Here is an 18,623-nt window from a genome sequence, read left to right on the forward strand (position 1 = left end):
GCCCATTTGGCCACTATACATAACGCAGCGAGAAAGGGTCGATAGAAGACAGCACCTGGTTTTAAACGGATTCCCCACTCATGCCACGTCACCACAGAGCACCGCCCCACTCTCCAACCAACCCTCTTACTCTATCTTTTGGCCTTTCTTTCGCTCTGTTTCTATACAAGTTAGTCTATTTCAGAAATTATTTCCCTCTCTCTATTTCCATTCTTTTCCAATTAGTACAAGTTCGCTTGCAGATAACTGCCTTATCTTAGCTATGAAGGTAACCATAAGGGGAGCTTGAAGCAGAGGAACAGGCCATTGCAAGTATGTGCGTAGCGACAACGTCTGTCATATGAACGGGGAAGAACAGCTGGTCATATGCCACATTTAGGATGGAGGAACCTTTCTACAGAAAAGGTCTTGAATTTTACCTCAGTGGTGGTCTGGAACAAGAGTTGTAATAATTTCGGATGCAATTTTGGAAATATACCAATTTATATAGAAACAGAGAGAGAGAGAGAGAGAGAGAGAGAGAGGGAGAGAGAGAGAGAGAGAGAGAGAGAGAGAGAGAGAGAGAGAGAGAGAGAGTGTACGTAATTGCATTGCTTTCTATGTTTTACTTTTCATCCTATTAACGCTGGTACTTCCCTGCCTAGCAATTCAACGTTCCCTTTACCTGGTTCAAGTGCTGACTTCTCATTAAAGAACACGGTTTTAATTGAATCTTATAATAATAATAATAATAATAATAATAATAATAATAATAATAATAATAATAATAATAATAATAATCTTGAATTTCTAGCGTTGGTACTAAATCTCTAGGTTTTAGATAACTGAATTTTATCTTGACCTTTGATCGAGTTGGGAGTAAAAGAGAAAGAGAAATCGATAAGAAAAGAAACCGAGATTAGTATCCCATTACTAATCAAGGTGGTCACTTCATCAAAACTTTGACCTCTCCCTTTTCAGGTTAGTTAAACGCCATCAATAACGAAATTTAATTATTTAAGGTTGTCTTTGCGTTAATGGCAATTGGATACAACTTGCGAGAGCAAAAGTGGTTTCATGTTGTTGATAACACCAATCTTATGAATTAAATTTCCAAAGTAACGATATTCGTCATTGCATAACATCCGTTTGTGTAGTTTGATATTTCTATATCGAAGCTTATTCTAAATTGGAGGCTGTTGGAAAAGGCTGAACATTCCTCAGAAGGTAAATCAAGTTTTAAATGTCTTTACTGTGAAGCGAAAAGTTTATTCCTCTGTTGCATAACAATTGCTGTCTATCATACGACCTTGGGCGCTCTTGTTTATATATCGTAACTAAAGTGCACAGGATGGACATTAGAAATAAGTTTAGAAAAGATTATCAGATACACATTCCAAGTTACAACTAATATAATTTTTATATCTGTATACATTCACATCATCCTTTGATAACAAACAGTCTCCCAATAATCATAGCCTTTCTCAAATCCTAGTATAAACAAACTTGACCCTGAATATCTAAATGAGTTTCGTAATATTTCAAGCTTCGGAGAGAATAGAATAAAGATAGCTACCCTGTTTTAATAGGCCATCAGCTTTACAATAAAGGAAAAAAAATATTTGGCAAACCTACTTGCAGCCTGATTCTGGTAAAATGCAGAGGAACTGTCAAATCGGATAAAGTTGAAGATCCTAAGCAGACGTTCAGGAAGATATTGGGTAATTGTTTAAGCCTTCAGTGGACAATGACATTCACCCTGAGGCGGTGTCTCTTATAGAACTTAAATGGGTGTTTAGACTGTAAGAAGGCCTCGCTTTTAGATGTTGAGTGGGTGTTTACACTGAGAACAGACTTCGCTATTAGACGTTGAGCGGGCATTTAAACTGTGAGCAGGCGTCACTTTTAGATCTTAACCGGGCGTTCAAACTGTGAGCAGACCTCGCCTTTTAGACGATGAGCAGGTTTTTAAATTGTGAGAAGGCCTCGCTTATAGATCTTGAGCAGGCATTAAAACTTTGAGCAGGCCTCGCTTTTAGACGTTGAGCGGGTGTTTAAATTATGAGCAGGACTCACTTCTAGACGTAAAGCGGGCGTTTAAACTGTCAGCAGGCATTGCTTTTAGACACTGAGCAGGCATCACTTTTAGACGTCAAGTGGACTTTTAAACTATGAACAGGCGTCACTTATAGACCTTAAGAAGGCGTTCAGAGCTTATGCAGGGTCTCACACCGTGAGCAGGCGTTCAGAACATAATACTACACCATAAACCAGATATGAAAACTGCCTGGGTGCTTCACATTTTACCCTCTCGGGGATTAGCTGTTGGTCACGCACAGCTGAGCATCCATGAGGGTTCCCAGTCATAGTCTGGCTGTCTCGGCTTGGCTGGGACCCTAGACTGGCTCCGAGTCAATTTTACCTCTCGATACTAGTGTGGTGACATTTCATGTGTAGCTAACCGTGCGATATAACATTCGAACTCAGTGATAAAAGCTTATGTTTAACTAAATAAACTTCCATATTAAAAAATCTCAAGACAACCTTCTATGGTCTGTTTAGAGGAAGGGGTTCAACGAATGCCTCATTTATTTTAAATAACTTTAATTTTGGGGTGAACAAAAATATCATAAAATTGCACTATTTTCCGTCTATCAATTCAAAGAACTAAAAATAATTTTCAATTTTAAATATTTGTGATTAAAACCCGCAAACCTTATTCATATCAATATCAGCAAGCATATATATATATATATATATATATATATATATATATATATATATATATATATATATATATATATATACAGTATATATATATAATATGTATATATATACATTATATACATATATACATATATATATAATATATATATATATATACATTGTATACATATATATATATATATATATATATATATATATATATATATATGCATATATATACATATACACACACACACACATATATATATATATATATGCATATATATACATATACATATACATATATATACACATATATACATATACATATACATACATATATATAATATATATATATATATATATATATATATATATATATATATATATATATATATACATATAACTTTCCTCTTGGTAGAGTAGAAGAGACACTTTAGATATGGTCATCAACTCTTCTAGAAGAAGGACACTCCAAAATCAAATCATTGTTCTCTACTCTTGGGTAGTGCCATAGCCTTTGTACCATGGTCTTCCACTGTCTTGGGTTATAGTTCTCTTGCTTGAGGGTACACCCTGACACACTTTTCTCTCTTCATTGTTTATATATATATATATATATATATATATATATATATATATATAAAATATATATATATATATATATATATATATATATACATATACTGTATGTATGTATATATATATATATATATATATATATATATATATATATATATATACAGTATATATACATATATATATATATATATATATATATATATATATATAAATATACATATATATATATATATAAATATACATATATACATTAGCGTTGTTGCTGATCTTAAGATATTTTATATTGTTATTCACTTCAATTTATAGCCTATATAATTCATTTCCTTATTTCCTTTCCTCGCTGGGCTTTTCTCCCTGTTGGAGCCCCCGGGCTTATAGTATCCTAGTAGCCTAGCAATTGATGATAATAATAATAATAATAATAATAATAAAAGATTGTTTTATTGCTTGCAAGTTACCTGACGTCACAAATACCAGGGTTACTGATACCGTTGGGATTTAAGAGGAGCCAGCTAAGAGACCCTAAATGTGGGTACACGTTCCTTATCGGTGCTAATGTTTTGTAGCAGAACATTCTTAGAAGTCTAATCCAGAGTTAAGTACTTAAACTTCAATAAATTACAGTTAACCAATTCTAAGCGTAATACAAGAGGTAATTTACATTTGAAAATTTACAGAAAATGAGTGAAATTACTTATTTTTGCACTGTGAGGTAGCCATTTTTCCAGTTTATCTGGCGATCATAGTGGCAAGAAAAATATCTACTGTATAATATGTACAGTTTGCTTCATTAATTCCGGTTGACAGACGTCTCCTAAGCTTTACAAGAAGTGTACCGGAATTAATGAAGCCAACTGTATCAAATGTTTACTTTCTGAACAAGTGTTCCGACCCAGGGCAGGGCGAAGGTCAAGTAGATCAAGGGGAAAGGAGAGAACACATCTACGCAGTATGTTATAATTTTTTTAGTTTATCTGGCAATAGCTTTACCATTTTCTTAAAATTGTTAGTTTTATTACATAACCCGAAAATCAAGTCCATATTAACAAAAATATGTCATATATAATTTTATTCAAGATTTGTTTTTGCAACTTTTATGTACTAATTTTCGAGAAGTCATAACGAAACATTATGAAAAAAAATTGGCGAATAAAAAAACGTACATCAAAGGTGAATTCTTTCAGCTATCAGATAGTTTGCTTCTATCTTACCACGGTTGTGGTGGCCGATGTAGTAACGTCCGTGACTGGTAATCACCAGACTCGGGTTAGAGTCCCGCTCAAACTCGTTAGTTTCTTTAGTCGCTGCAACCTCACCATCTTTGTGAGCAAGGATGGGGGCTTTGGGGAAGCCTGTAGGTTTACCTGCTGAGTCATCAGTAGCCATTGGTCCTAGCTTGGGTGGAGAGGGGGGTAGGGCGCTGATCATATGTATATATGGTCAGTCTCTAGGGCATTGTCCTGCTTAATAGGGCAATGTCACTGTCCCTTGCCTCTGCCATTCATGAGAGCCATTTAAACCTTTAAACAGTACAATCTTACTGAAACACAGGTTTGTGGCCGGGGAATAGATGACAAATGTTTTGAATATCACACATTTATATAATGAATATGAAGTAAAATCTCCCGGAGGTGTTAAACAATGTTGCCTGACTTCGACATATATCTTCCAGGACTAGTTCAGAGCTGGCATCACCATTTCCACGATGGACCCCATCGACTGGAAGGAAATAATTCTCTCCATTTTGCGTCTGTGGTGGATGTGCATCTACGGCCTCTTCTGCATTGCAGAGTCCACCGTGAGATTCTTCTTACCTCGAGATTACCAGAGGAAGGATGTCAAGGATGAGATCGTCCTGATCACAGGAGGGGGCTCGGGTATTGGACGTCTCTTGTGCCTCAAGTTTGCAGAGAAAGGGGCTAAGATCGTCACGTGGGACATCGACGAAGAAGGTGAGGGAGAAGGATTTAATATTGGACTCTTTAAATGATAATGATTTATTGTTAATTTGTTCTCCTCGTTTATTTATTTCTTTATTTCTTTTCCTCACTGGGCTATTTTTCCCTGTTGAAGCCCCTGGGCTTATAGCATCTTGCTTTTTCAACTAGGGTTGTAGCTTGGCTAGTAATAATAATAATAATAATAATAATAATAATAATAATTATAATAATAATTGATTACTTATGTATGCCGATGATAAAAGCAAGCGAATTGTATTGTGATTATCACAATAAGAATAATTGATTATTTCTATGTACAGATGATAAACGCAAGCGAATTGTATTGTTATTATCACAATAAGAATAATTGATTATTTCTATGTACAGATGATAAAAGCAAGCGAATTGTATTGTTATTATCACAATAAGAATAATTGATTATTTCTATGTACAGATGATAAACGCAAGCGAATTGTATTGTTATTATCACAATAAGAATAATTGATTATTTCTATGTACAGATGATAAAAGCAAGCGAATTGTATTGTGATTATCACAATAAGAATAATTGATTATTTCTATGTACAGATGATAAAAGCAAGCGAATTGTATTGTGATTATCACAATAAGAATAATTGATTATTTCTATGTACAGATGATAAACGCAAGCGAATTGTATTGTTATTATCACTATAAGAATAATTGATTATTTCTATGTAGAGATGATAAAAGCAAGCGAATAGTATTGTTATTATCACAATAAGAATAATAGATTACTTATATATACCGATGATAAAATCAAGCGAATTCTATTGTGATTATCACAATAAGAATAATTGATTACTTATACATACCGATGATAAAATCAAGCGAATTCTATTGTGATTATCACAATAAGAATAATTGATTACTTATGTATACCGGTGATAAAATTGGGCGAATTCTATTGTGATTATCACAATAAGAATAATTGATTACTTATGTATACCGGTGATAAAATTGGGCGAATTCTGTTGTGATTATCACAATAAGAATAATTGATTACTTATATATACCGATGATAAAATCAAGCTAATTCTATTGTGATTATCATAATAACAATAATTGATTACTTATGTATACCAATGATAAAATCAAACTAATTGAATTAACGAAGTTATGTATAAACGAGGTTCAGATTAAATCTATCCTCATAATGCAGAATAATTACAAACTGTGTATAACCCGAAAACAACGGCATATCGCCGTGTTCATCATCAAAGTTTCTTATAAAAGTTTTTTTCTAGAAAATTAATAAAATAACTTACAACATGCTAGTTCCGATTCTAATCTTGACATCTTATTTGATAAATAAAAATAAAGTTATTTCTTCTACTCCAACGTCACTAATAGTTGTTACTTTATTCTTTACATATTATTTAATATATAAATTGATTCATGATATGTTTATTTCATATTCTGACAATGTGTTTCAATTAAACAATTTTCTAGATTAAGTACTTTCATAGGAAAGATTTTAATTACAATCTGGTAAGATTGCTACATGAGAAAGTATTACTGTTTAATAAAAAAAACAATAGCAACACCGGTTTTAGATAAACAATAATAATCATCATTTTTATCACATGGCATTACAGTCTGTTCTTTATTACGATAAGATTAATAGATTGATTGTTTTGAGGTTTCTGGCATCCTTACACATATAAGGTTATTGACGCCGATATCATTTAATATAAATAAAGAATAAAAAATTTAAATAGCTTCCAGAAGACCTGCTACTTAAGTAAAATTAAAAATACCGCTAGCATAGTAAGACACGTCATGTCCAAGAATGTTGGCAAGGATGAATCTGCCATCCTCACCTCGAGCCTCAAACAGATAAGATAGTTCCAAATGGTGATAAGTTATGATAACGGCAGAACTAGTTACTATGATACTGTTGTGTAACCAATGGATCCTTGATCTAAGAATTGTGTTCCTGATAACGAGGGCTGACATAGTTTTACCTGACATATCCAATTATCCTTCAGTTAAAAATTTTCCGTATTAATAATAATAATAATAATAATAATAATAATAATAATAATATTATCATTATTATTAATAATAATAATAATATTATTAATAATAATAATAATATTATTAATAATAATAAAAATAATAATAATAACAATAATAATAATAATAATAACAATAATAATAATAATGGTAAAAATCCTGAAATAAATGGTGCCAGGCATTTATCGTTTTAAAAACGGATATACTGACGTTAAGGAGTGATATTACGGTCACCAACCTGTAACAGATAATGGCAAAGCAGGGTAAAAATTACGGTCGCCTGTATTTTGCTGAAATACGGCTGAGAACAGTATATTTATACGGAGAATTCCCGATTAAAATTATAGTTTTTTAAAAATTCTTCTTTTGGGTTCTCTGTAATACCCTTCTTCCCCCGTCTAGACAATAAAAAAGACAGTAAACGAATCTTCATTATTACACAGTATTTCAATTTTAAATCTGATGAATTTCATTTGCTTAGCAGGCAGGTCTTTGAGTATTTACATTCAACACCTAATAGGTAAATTCTAATTCTACAACCCCTAATGATATTGTGCATTGTTGTACAAAATTCTGATGTACACGAAGAAAGTATTTCAGGAGAATTGCTTACAATATACTGTATATATATATATATATATATATATATATATATATATATATATATATATACATATATATATACATATATATATATACATATACATATATAAATACATATATAAATACATATATTTATACATATATAATTTACATATATACATATATATACATGTACAAATACATATATAATTTATATATACATATATATACATATAATATTTATACATATATACATATAATATATATACACATATAATATATATACATACATAAATATATTATATATATATATATATGTGCGTATATATTTATATATTATTTATATACATATATATAATATATATGTACATATATTTATACAATAAATATACATATATATACATGTATATATATACATACATATAATATATATATATATATATATATATATATGTATAATATACATACATATAATATATATATATACATATATTATAATACATATATTACATAAAATATATATATATATATATATATATATATACTAATACATATATTACATATATGTATATATATGCATATATATACATAATAATACTATAATACATATATTATATAAATACACACACACACATATATATATATATATATATATATATATATATATATATATATATGATTTATATATACATAATATATATATATATATATGATTTATATATACATATAATATATATACATGATATAATATACAATATATATATATATACACACACATATATATATATATATATATATATATATATATATATATGAGATATTTGTATGATACAGGGATAGTGTGTTTCTAGAAAAGAACGACCAGACTCATGTTTTGACTGAAAAGCTTAAGCTACTGTTAACTTAATTCCTAAACATAATTAGTAAGCTTTGAACAAGGATAAATATCCCTTATTAACCATATTCCCATAGTTCAAAAGGGTCACTCTGTGTTAACAACTTATCTTTATCTATAAGAAGTGGATGTTGATTAAACAGACTGAATTTAAAAACAAGGTATAACGCAAAATGTTATTGACGTGTTAGTTTTTAAAAGCATCCGGATAGTTAACAATCTTCTTCAAAAATTAAGTTCTAATTGAAATCAAACTATTAAAATATATAGATTTTTCATCATATTGAGGATACGCATATGATTTAAAGTATAATAATAATAATAATAATAATAATAATTAGAAAGACCTCCGCAACGGCAGGTTAAAACTCAAAACCAGCTTGCCTTTCCCAGAATCAATTTAGTCCGTAGGAGTATTTAAAGTGTGTGTAACAACCATGTGCGAACTCGGGGTTAAGGTTAGGGTTAATTCGGTCAACCTTTTGTTCGACCTTGACCTTTAACCTAGTACTTTTAAAATTGAATCGCTCCCACGTCTTAACATAATTAATACCTAAAATTTTCATCACTTTACGAGTCAAATTGTGGCCAGGAAGTTGTTCGCATACAGACAAACAGACAAACAGGTGCAAAAACATAATCTCCTCCCAACTTCGTTGGCGGTGGTGGTAATAATAATAATAATAATAATAATAATAATAATAATAATAATAATAATAATTTACATGACGTTTTTTCAATGATTCTAATGATTATTCCTTCATTTACAAAGCTTTCAGCAAGTAACTAAGAATATCTCCTTGTTCATCTTCAGTGAGAGATGTCAAACAAATTCTTTTCAGATTTTTCTACAAAATACAGTCGAAATAATACAGTACAATTATAAAGAAAGTTTCGAGGATCAACGCTCATCATCAGGGAGGCCAACCATAAAAAACTAGACCAAGTTGCCATGGTTTTGCTGAATAATCCAAATTCGTATGACAACAGTACTATGCATATGTCTAAGCGATTATCCTGTTCCTTCTAGTCGGGGCTATTAAGTAACACATCTTGAAAGTCCACGACCAGAACTTTATCACAGGGCACCTAGAAAACACCATCATCACCAATTTTCCAGATAGCAGATGTCTATGTATCTTGGAAGCTGTCCTGTTCCAGCAGGAGAAACCCACTTTCAACATCAAACAAGAGAAATTTTTCCTGTCAACTACTATACGGCTTTACATTGGCCATATTCTAAAGAAAAACACGGATCGGACACGAAGATGTAGCTGAGCTTGGAGATGCTACCCTGGCAAACAGAGCGTCGTGGCCAATCAGCTTATGACTCGATTGGTATGATACCAGGACCTTGATCCCAACACTGAGCAGTCCTTGTTTATCATCCTGGCACCTGAGCAACTAGACAGCTCGACTGGGCCCAACCAACAATCAAGAATGCATCACAGCCAATCAAGAGAAGAGAACATTGCCAGCTCTGTCCACAACTTTATAGCACCCAAAGAAGATTCGGCAGACTCAAACTACAATCCAGTATTGTCGTATAAACCCTTGAACTTCCTGAAACCAAATATGTGGACTGTTGAGTCTTGAAACAGTGTCTGCAACTGTACTGTATTATATTTACTTTGTGAAAAATGAACCAAAAATTAATTTACTTGGCATATCTGTTGCCTTGAAGATGAAAAATGGAATATTCTCAAATACATACTGAATGCAGTCAGTGAAATAAGAATCATTAGATCATAATGATAGAATTTTTTCATTTGCCTATATTTAGTGGAGAATTTCACCTAAGGTGACCTGAAGCGGGAAGTAGTAAAATACTACCGTCACCGCAACGTACTAAGATAAGCGAAGGTAATTTTCAAGTTAAACTCCGTTTTTCCCCCTGAAGCTAATAAAAGAACAGCCCAGATGGTAGCTGAGAAGGGCTCCATCTGCCGGCCATACACTGTTGATCTCTCCAACCCAAAAGACATCTACGCAACCGCCGCGAAAGTTAAGCAAGAATTTGGGAAGGTAAGAAGTTTACTGTTATGTTGAATATTAAGATATCTTCGAGTCAAATGAAGTGTGAATATACGTTATTTCTCAAGAGAATTATTTAGTAATTAAGGTATATCGAAAAGCTTCTGTCTGGCTTAATTATAGAACTTAATTGAAAGATGGATCACAATATGAGAAGGTTTTAGACTTTCACTAGTGCATATTTCAAGATCATCACTGTTTGATTTTAATGTACATCCATTTTCAAATTTAATTTTCAGGTGGATATTCTGGTTAATAATGCAGCTATAGTGACAAGCAGTTCACTGATGAACAGCCTCGACGATGATATAATTCAGACGTTCGAGATCAATGCACTTAGTCACTTCTGGGTAAGCATAAAAAGTTAACTTATAGTTTCGAAAACTTATATTTTCACGTGCTTGTATTATCTATATTTTACTCAGAATTTCCCTTCATAATTTTCAGACAATAACTTGCTTTGCTGTTTAGTTTCTGATTATACTCGCAACATAGCCTTATTTGCTTTTCAAGTGGTATTTACAATAATTTCTTTTACTAATTTTCTCATGCTCCGACTATCCAATCTCGTTGGTCTAATTTCTATTACTCTATAATTGTCTTTTGTTCATACATATTGAAGTATATATTTCCAACCTCTTAATTATTTTTCCACAGCTATAGTTCCTTCTATTCTCTAAACTTTCATCTCTTCTTTTACCTTACTTGATTTGCTACCAATTGTCTGTTTTCTAGTTATTTAGCTGGTATTGGGTGACACTTCTTAACATTGCAGATAATTGATCTTAGTAAGAATCGCAAATGATTCGCACCAGACAATTTCTTTAGTTCATTATTTCGCATTAGAAATACTGTAAATAGGGTCGGAAAATTAGTGTTGGTTCCAGGAGCATCTTCAGGACATTGGATAATGATTACACTAATAAGAAGCGACTAAACTTCAATGAAGCAAATAAAAGGGAGTCGACCTACTCCAAAGTTTAATGGCAACATCCACCTTTATAAAAATCATTTTATTATCTTTATCATGAATTAGAAAGTAATAAAACAACAATGCCAGTTCAAAACTATACACACCTTTCAATTAGGAAACTAAAGAACTACTGGTACAACACCTACTATGCATTTCAGGGCCGTGTCCAATTGATTTTCGTTGATAAAATCCTACCAAAACATCGGATATGGGTCACATTTTGGAAATAGGTATTTGAAGCCACAGCCTAATTGGCAAAAAGATGCAGTAATGTCTAATGTGAATAATAAAGGCACTTACCAGAGTAAACCTAAGAAATTGAAAGGGTAACTTAGCTAAATTGAGACGCACCCAGAGAGAGACTATGTAGACGTCATTACTGAAGGCCCTCCCACTGATTGATACTCTACTGTAGTATGACATAGTTACTATACACTCCAGTCCAGACTGGTCTGCTGTCCTCCGCCTGTTATCGGCATGTTTACTATTGTGAATGGAAAGTTTACTGGGTATTACGTCTGATGTCATAGTTCACGTCACAACTAGCCTCTCTCTGGGTGTGTCTAAATTTAGCTAAGTTACACTTTCAATTTCTTAGATTTACTCTGGTAAGTGCTTTTATTTTTCACATTAGACATTATTGCATATTTTTGCAAATTAGGCTGGGGCTTCAAATACCTATTTCCAACATGTGACCCATATCCGATGTTTTGGTAGGATTTTATTAGCGAAAATCAATTGGACACGGCCAAGAAATGCATAGTAGTATCCTAACATCTTACTAACAGTCTCTACCTATTACAGATCTATTCTATATTACAGATTTACATTCAAGCCCATATAACATGTTCTAGATTTCTTGACCTAATATACTTTTCCCACCCAGACAGTTAAGGCCTTTCTTGGGGATATGAAGCTGTCTAATAAAGGACACATCGTGACTATAGCCTCAATGGCTGGCTGGATAGGATATAACAAAATGGTCGATTATTGTTCATCCAAATTTGCTGCTGTTGGATTCGACGAAGCTCTTCGCATGGAACTCAAGGTAAGACACAATGATTAAACCTTACAGTGAGACAGGATTAATTATATTGCCAGAGGATCTGACATAGGTAAACACCCCAAAACTAGATGTGTGTCTTACCATTTTATTATCTTGTATTTTTCAAGTTTCCCTATTCATTTTATTTTCTCTTTCTATAACTCCATGAGAGCGTTATGCTTTAATTCCTTTTGATGATTCCTTCCAGAGTTCCATAAACGATCTAAAGAATCCTTATGTAAATGAATACCCTAGGACGAAAGAGAATACAAGGAAAGAAGAGAGGAAAACTCTCAAGGAAAAGCTAGAGAGCACTAAAAATGAACGGCTGAACTTAATGGAAACTCAAGCTAAGGAAATAAAAGCCTTGCAAGAGCGTCTACTTGAAACCGAAAAACGAAAAAGTGAGTTTGAAGAGGAGAATAAGACTCTCAAGGAGGCATTGTCCATCGCACAAGTCAGGGAAGACATGCAAGAAAAACACGAGGAAACACTAAGAAACCTTATGAAGGTTACAGAGGAGAAACGTCTCTTACGTGATGACTATTCTAAGAAGTTCTCAGAGTGGAAAGAAGAGGGTCGACAACGCGAACTTGACATCCAAGAATTAGAGAAAAGTTTGTACGTAGCCAAAATGGAGAATCAAACACTGTCTGAGAGAGAGCCAGATAGCCAAGGTCCCAACAATTGGCTTATAAAAGAATATGAAGAAAGAAATCATATATTGGAAGAGGAAATCAAAGAGCTCAGGGAAGGGACAAGAATACTTGAAAGTAGGTTCAGGGAAGAAGAATTAAACATTTTAAAAGAAACTGAAAGACTACAGCGTTGGTTGCAGGGAGCAACCGAAAGGTTGGAAATGACGGAAAAAGAGAATGAGAGGATGGGCCTTCGAATGCTCCAACTAGATCAGGAGAACGAGGGTCTACACTTCCAAATTTTTCAGCTGGATAATGAGGTCGAACTTCTTAAGAAATATAATGAAGACTTGGAAGATTGCGTCATTCAATTGTACAGATTATCGGAACAACAACAATTATTATCGATCAGAATATTCAACTTGCTAAAACAGAAAATGGGAAAAAATAGAGCAGCCATAAAAGACTTAAGAAAACATAATGTCAAGTAAATATACAGAGCTAAAATTACGCCGAATAAAATACAGAAATGTCAAAATAGTTTCTTTAACCCAAGATAAAATAAAATTAAATATTCTCGTTAATATGAATAAGAATATTATAACCTGAGCCAAAATCATTATGCTACCTGTCTAATCAGCCTTAGTGAAAATAATATGATATTGAATTTAAGGCAATTTCAGGTCATGCAAAATCTAACAAACTAATATTTACGAATTAATTTTGATGAAAAAACTGAAAGATGAACAAGCAAGATTTAGAAAAGGTAAAAGTTGCACTGACAAAATTTTCATTTGTGGACTATGAAAAAGCCTTTGATAGTGTGCACCGGCCAATTTTATGGAGAGTCCTGCGTTATTATGGAATTCCTCTTAAATATATAAATTTGATCAAGTCTGTTCATGAGCATAGCAAGTGAAAAGTTAATGTTAATGAAGTCATATGAAATGAATTTACAGAGAACAGCGGAGTACTCCAAGGGAATATGTTGTCACCTATGTTGTTTATCCTCCTCGTGGATTTTGTAATGCGTAGAACAGTTGGAGATGGTGGAGAAGGATTGGACTGGATTGGTGATAAGAATTTAGCAGACCTAGAGTATGCTGATGATGCTGTCCTTGTTAGCAGAACACCACAGGATTTGCAATGCTTGCTTACCAGAATGCATGAGGTTGGGATGAAGATAAATAGAAGAAATACAGATGAGAACAGAGTATGCAATGGAAGATAAAATATCATTGGAAGAAGAAAGGATTAATGAGGTAGAATCATTCAAGTATCTAGGTACTATGATTTCCAATACAGGGTCTTCAGAATTAAGAGTTTAGTGGAAGATTAAAAAAAAAGAAAATCAGACAATGACTGGATTAAGTAAAATTTGGAAATCAAATCGCCTGAAATTACATATAAAAATAACTATATATCAGTTTAGTGAGATCGGTGTTACTCTATGGACATGAGTCATGGTATGACTATGAAATAATCTCTAATAGATATAGTAGATTTGAGAACAAAGCCCTCAGATGGATATTGGGAGTTAAATGGCAGGACAGGATTAGAAATGAAACTATAAGAGACTACTCGAGTGCCATATGAGGATGAGATCATGATGAGGGATAGATGGAGATAGCTTGGGCATGCTCTTCGCACCCCCCAAGAAAAATTACTTCACCAAACATTTAGCTGGGCTCCACAGGGCACTAGAAGAGTTGGAAGATTAAGACCTACATGGCTGAGGACTATGAAGTGCAAAGTAAGAGTTGTTGAATGGAGAAGTATTGTATTAAAAGCTCAAGATAGAGACGACTGGCGAAATCTAATCAAGGCCCTTTGCGTCAATAGGCGTGGAAGTAGATGATGATGAAGTATTCTATGGGCAAGGTTAAAATCTTTTTGGAAACAGAGTTTATGCAAAATTTCAGGTTGGTTTTTATCTCACATCTGATTTGGTGATATTATGATTTCTATTAGTTGCTAAGCTACAACCCTTCTTGAAAAAGCAGGATGCTGTGAGCCCAAAGGCTCCAACAGGGAAAATAGCTCAATGAGGAAAGGAAATATACTATAAGAGAAGTTTACGAATAATAACAATATGAAAATAAATCTATTATAATTATATAGGCTATAAAATTTTCAAAATAACAAGAGGAAGAGAAATGAAATAGAATAGTGTGCTCGAGTGTACCCTCAAGCAAGAAAACTCTATCCCAAGACAGTAGAAGATCATGGTACAGAGGCTATGGCATTACCCAAGACTAGAGAACAATGGTTTGATTTTAGAGTGTCCTTCTAGGAGAGCCGCTTGCCACAGCCAAAGTGTCTATTCTACCCTCACCAAGAGAAAAGTAGCCACTGAACAATTACATTGCAGAAGTTAACTCCTTGAGCGAAGAAGAATTATTACGTAATCTCAGTGTTGTCAGGAGTAAGACGACAGAGGAGAATGTGGAAAGAATGGGCCAGACTATTCGGTTGTGTGTAGACAAAGGAAAATGAGCCGTAACTAGAGAGAGGGATCCAATGTAATACTATCTGGCCAATCAAAGGACCCCATAACTCTCTATCGGTAGTATCGCAACTGGTGGCTGGTGCCCTTGCCAACCTACTACCATTAACATTAAATATCACATGCAAAATAAACCCAAAAAGTACAGGAAATGAAAGGAATCATCAAAGGAATATAAGATAAAGACGAAAGAGGGAAATAAGAACAAACAAAAGACTAAAAAATTGATTGCGAGTTTTCTTATCATGAGAGAATGAACAAAACGTAAATTAAATATAGAAAGAATTTAATCAAAAGTCTCTACTTTGTGAAGAGGCTTTAGTACACAGTTAGTGGTACAGTATTTTGATTTCCATACCTTAAACTTGCAAGGTAAGGATCATCATCTGATCTTTTTTTATGTAAGTTAACATAATTATTACAAATTTCATACAAATACCAAAAGAGGAGATTTCCCAGATCAAGTTCGGCGTCAATGACCTTAGATGTTAGGATGACAGATAACTGATAATCGATCAATCAATCAATCAATCACTGATCCTGACACACACTCTTTTTATTATTCTCATTGTTACAGGCTGAGGGCGCAGACGGCATCAAAACTACCGTTGTCTGTCCCTTTTTTGTCAACAAGGATAAGTTTGATGGAGCCATTGCTACCAGGTAAGTAACCACTCTTGGTGACTATGTTTACAGAATTTTGTAGACAAATATAAATTAATCAATCCATATCTTCAATTGTTCATATAATGTCAAACTTGCAACAAAAGATTTTATGTTGAACAGGCCGACACGAGTCTTTTTATAGTTTATATATGAAATGTCTGTTTTATAGTTGTTAGTGTTTTTATTTCCTTTTAAAATGTTCATTACTTCTAATACCGTTTATCTATTTCCTTATTTCATTTCCTCATTGGGTTATTTTTCCCTGTTGGAACACTTAGGTTTATAGCGTCTTGCTTTTCTAACTAGGGTTGTAGCTTAGCTAGTAATAATAATACTGTAATTCTTCTAAGAGCAACAATATGGAAAAAAGTATCTCTCATCATAATCTCCAATTAGAAGTTCTTTTGAAGTAGTAAATTTGATTATATTTGACTTTTTAGAGGATTTTAACTGAAGAACACTGCTTAATTTAAATAGATTAAGCTAATCGTTTTCTGCCATCTCATCAACAATGAAACTATTTCGGTTGTATTTGTATTGTCACCTAATGCACACATTAGGCAATTAGAATATTATTACAGCCAAATACAGCACGAAATACTTAACTGGAAAATCCAATGTATGTAATGTTAAAATTAAACAACCTGTATTTCCATCTTTTATTAACCAAAACATTCTACCTGGCCTCTCTTAGACTACTGGCCACGCTGACTCAAGAGAGCGTGGCATCAGAGATAGTCGACGCCACGCTCATGAATGTGTCGGTTTTGATGTTGCCGAAAATAATGCGCCTGCTTCTACTCTTCAAACTGTAAGTTCTTCCGTGATACGGGGTATTATTTACGATAGTAAGAGCAGTTTAATAAATTTTTTTCTTGGGTACCCCCTCTCACCCAATTCCCATTTTCTTTCACTTCTGTAGAATTTTGACAAATTATTTATTTGCTCCTCTTGTGATTCTAGCTTCTAAATTCGATAAATTTCGATATTAAATCATATACAAGTCTACAATACGAGTTTATGCTATTTAAACGTCTAGTTTCATACTTGGTGAATACTAATGAAAGCCAAATTCTATAATATTTTTCATCCAAGATTTCTATTTCAGACTTAGAAGTATGTCACACACAATTTTACTTTTTATGAAGCTGTTTAATATGACTTATTTCAAGTATGTCGCACAAAATTTTACTTTCTATTAAGCTTTTTAACATAACTTATTTTTTTTTCTCTTTTCAAAAAAGTATTTTGCCCGAAAAGTTCGTGTACAAAGTTGCCGCAACTACTGGATTGACGACCATGATGGATGGACATCAAGGAGAGTGGGAAGAGTATTAAATATTTCGAAACCTGAAGATATATAAATTAACTATGAAAAATCTAAATACTTTTTATCTAAATCTGTGAAGACACTATTGAAATAATTGAGACAATGGTCAATAATTTTACAAACTTCATGATTACTTGACTTGGATTCAGGGTGCCATAACCACATGGCCTTCCACCTCTTGTATTAAGAGTTCTTTTGCTTGAGGATATTTTTTTCCCTTTTTTTTTTAAGTTTCTATAATATATATGTGAAGGATCTAATTTAATGTTGTTACTGTTCTTGAAATATTCTACTTTGATTGTTTATTCTTCTCTAGTATATCTATTTCCTTGTTTCCTTCCTCATTGGGCTATTTTACCCTGTTGGAGTCCTTGGGCTTTTGGCATCTTGCTTTTACAGCTATGGTTATAGCCTAGCTTGTAGTAGTAGCAGTAGTAGTAATAATAATAATAATAAAATAATAATAATAATAATAATAATAATAATACTAATACTAATAATAATAATAATAATAATAATAATAATAATAATAATAATAATAATAATAATAATAATAATAATAATATGGAGTCCCTTATTACTCCTTGTCAATAAGTAATTGCTTTTAGCTTTTCAAAAAATATATATATAAGAAAATATTCTATCTATTTGTAAATATGTGAATATCCTGGCTTGCTCTTACAATTACC

The 18,623-nt window shown here is 32.6% G+C and overlaps 1 protein-coding gene across 2 annotated transcripts; it reads left to right on the top strand.

The window, feature by feature from the left end:
* Positions 1 to 4,942: 4,942 nt before the first annotated feature.
* On the top strand, positions 4,943 to 18,361 carry LOC137647213 (estradiol 17-beta-dehydrogenase 11-like). Of its 2 annotated transcripts, XM_068380561.1 has the most exons (7): positions 4,943 to 5,219; positions 10,643 to 10,767; positions 11,016 to 11,126; positions 12,636 to 12,797; positions 16,516 to 16,601; positions 17,299 to 17,415; positions 17,849 to 18,361. In XM_068380561.1, the coding sequence occupies exons 1-7, from the start codon at positions 4,973 to 4,975 to the stop codon at positions 17,940 to 17,942; spliced, it is 942 nt and encodes a 313-aa protein (XP_068236662.1). In that variant the 5' UTR covers positions 4,943 to 4,972; the 3' UTR covers positions 17,943 to 18,361. The 2 variants fall into 2 exon arrangements, with proteins under 2 accessions (XP_068236662.1, XP_068236661.1); XM_068380560.1 differs by lacking the exons at positions 16,516 to 16,601; positions 17,299 to 17,415; positions 17,849 to 18,361 and adding an exon at positions 13,003 to 13,958.
* Positions 18,362 to 18,623: the final 262 nt, after the last annotated feature.

This window comes from Palaemon carinicauda, chromosome 9 (assembly GCF_036898095.1).
Source record: "Palaemon carinicauda isolate YSFRI2023 chromosome 9, ASM3689809v2, whole genome shotgun sequence".
Lineage (NCBI taxonomy): Eukaryota > Metazoa > Arthropoda > Malacostraca > Decapoda > Palaemonidae > Palaemon > Palaemon carinicauda.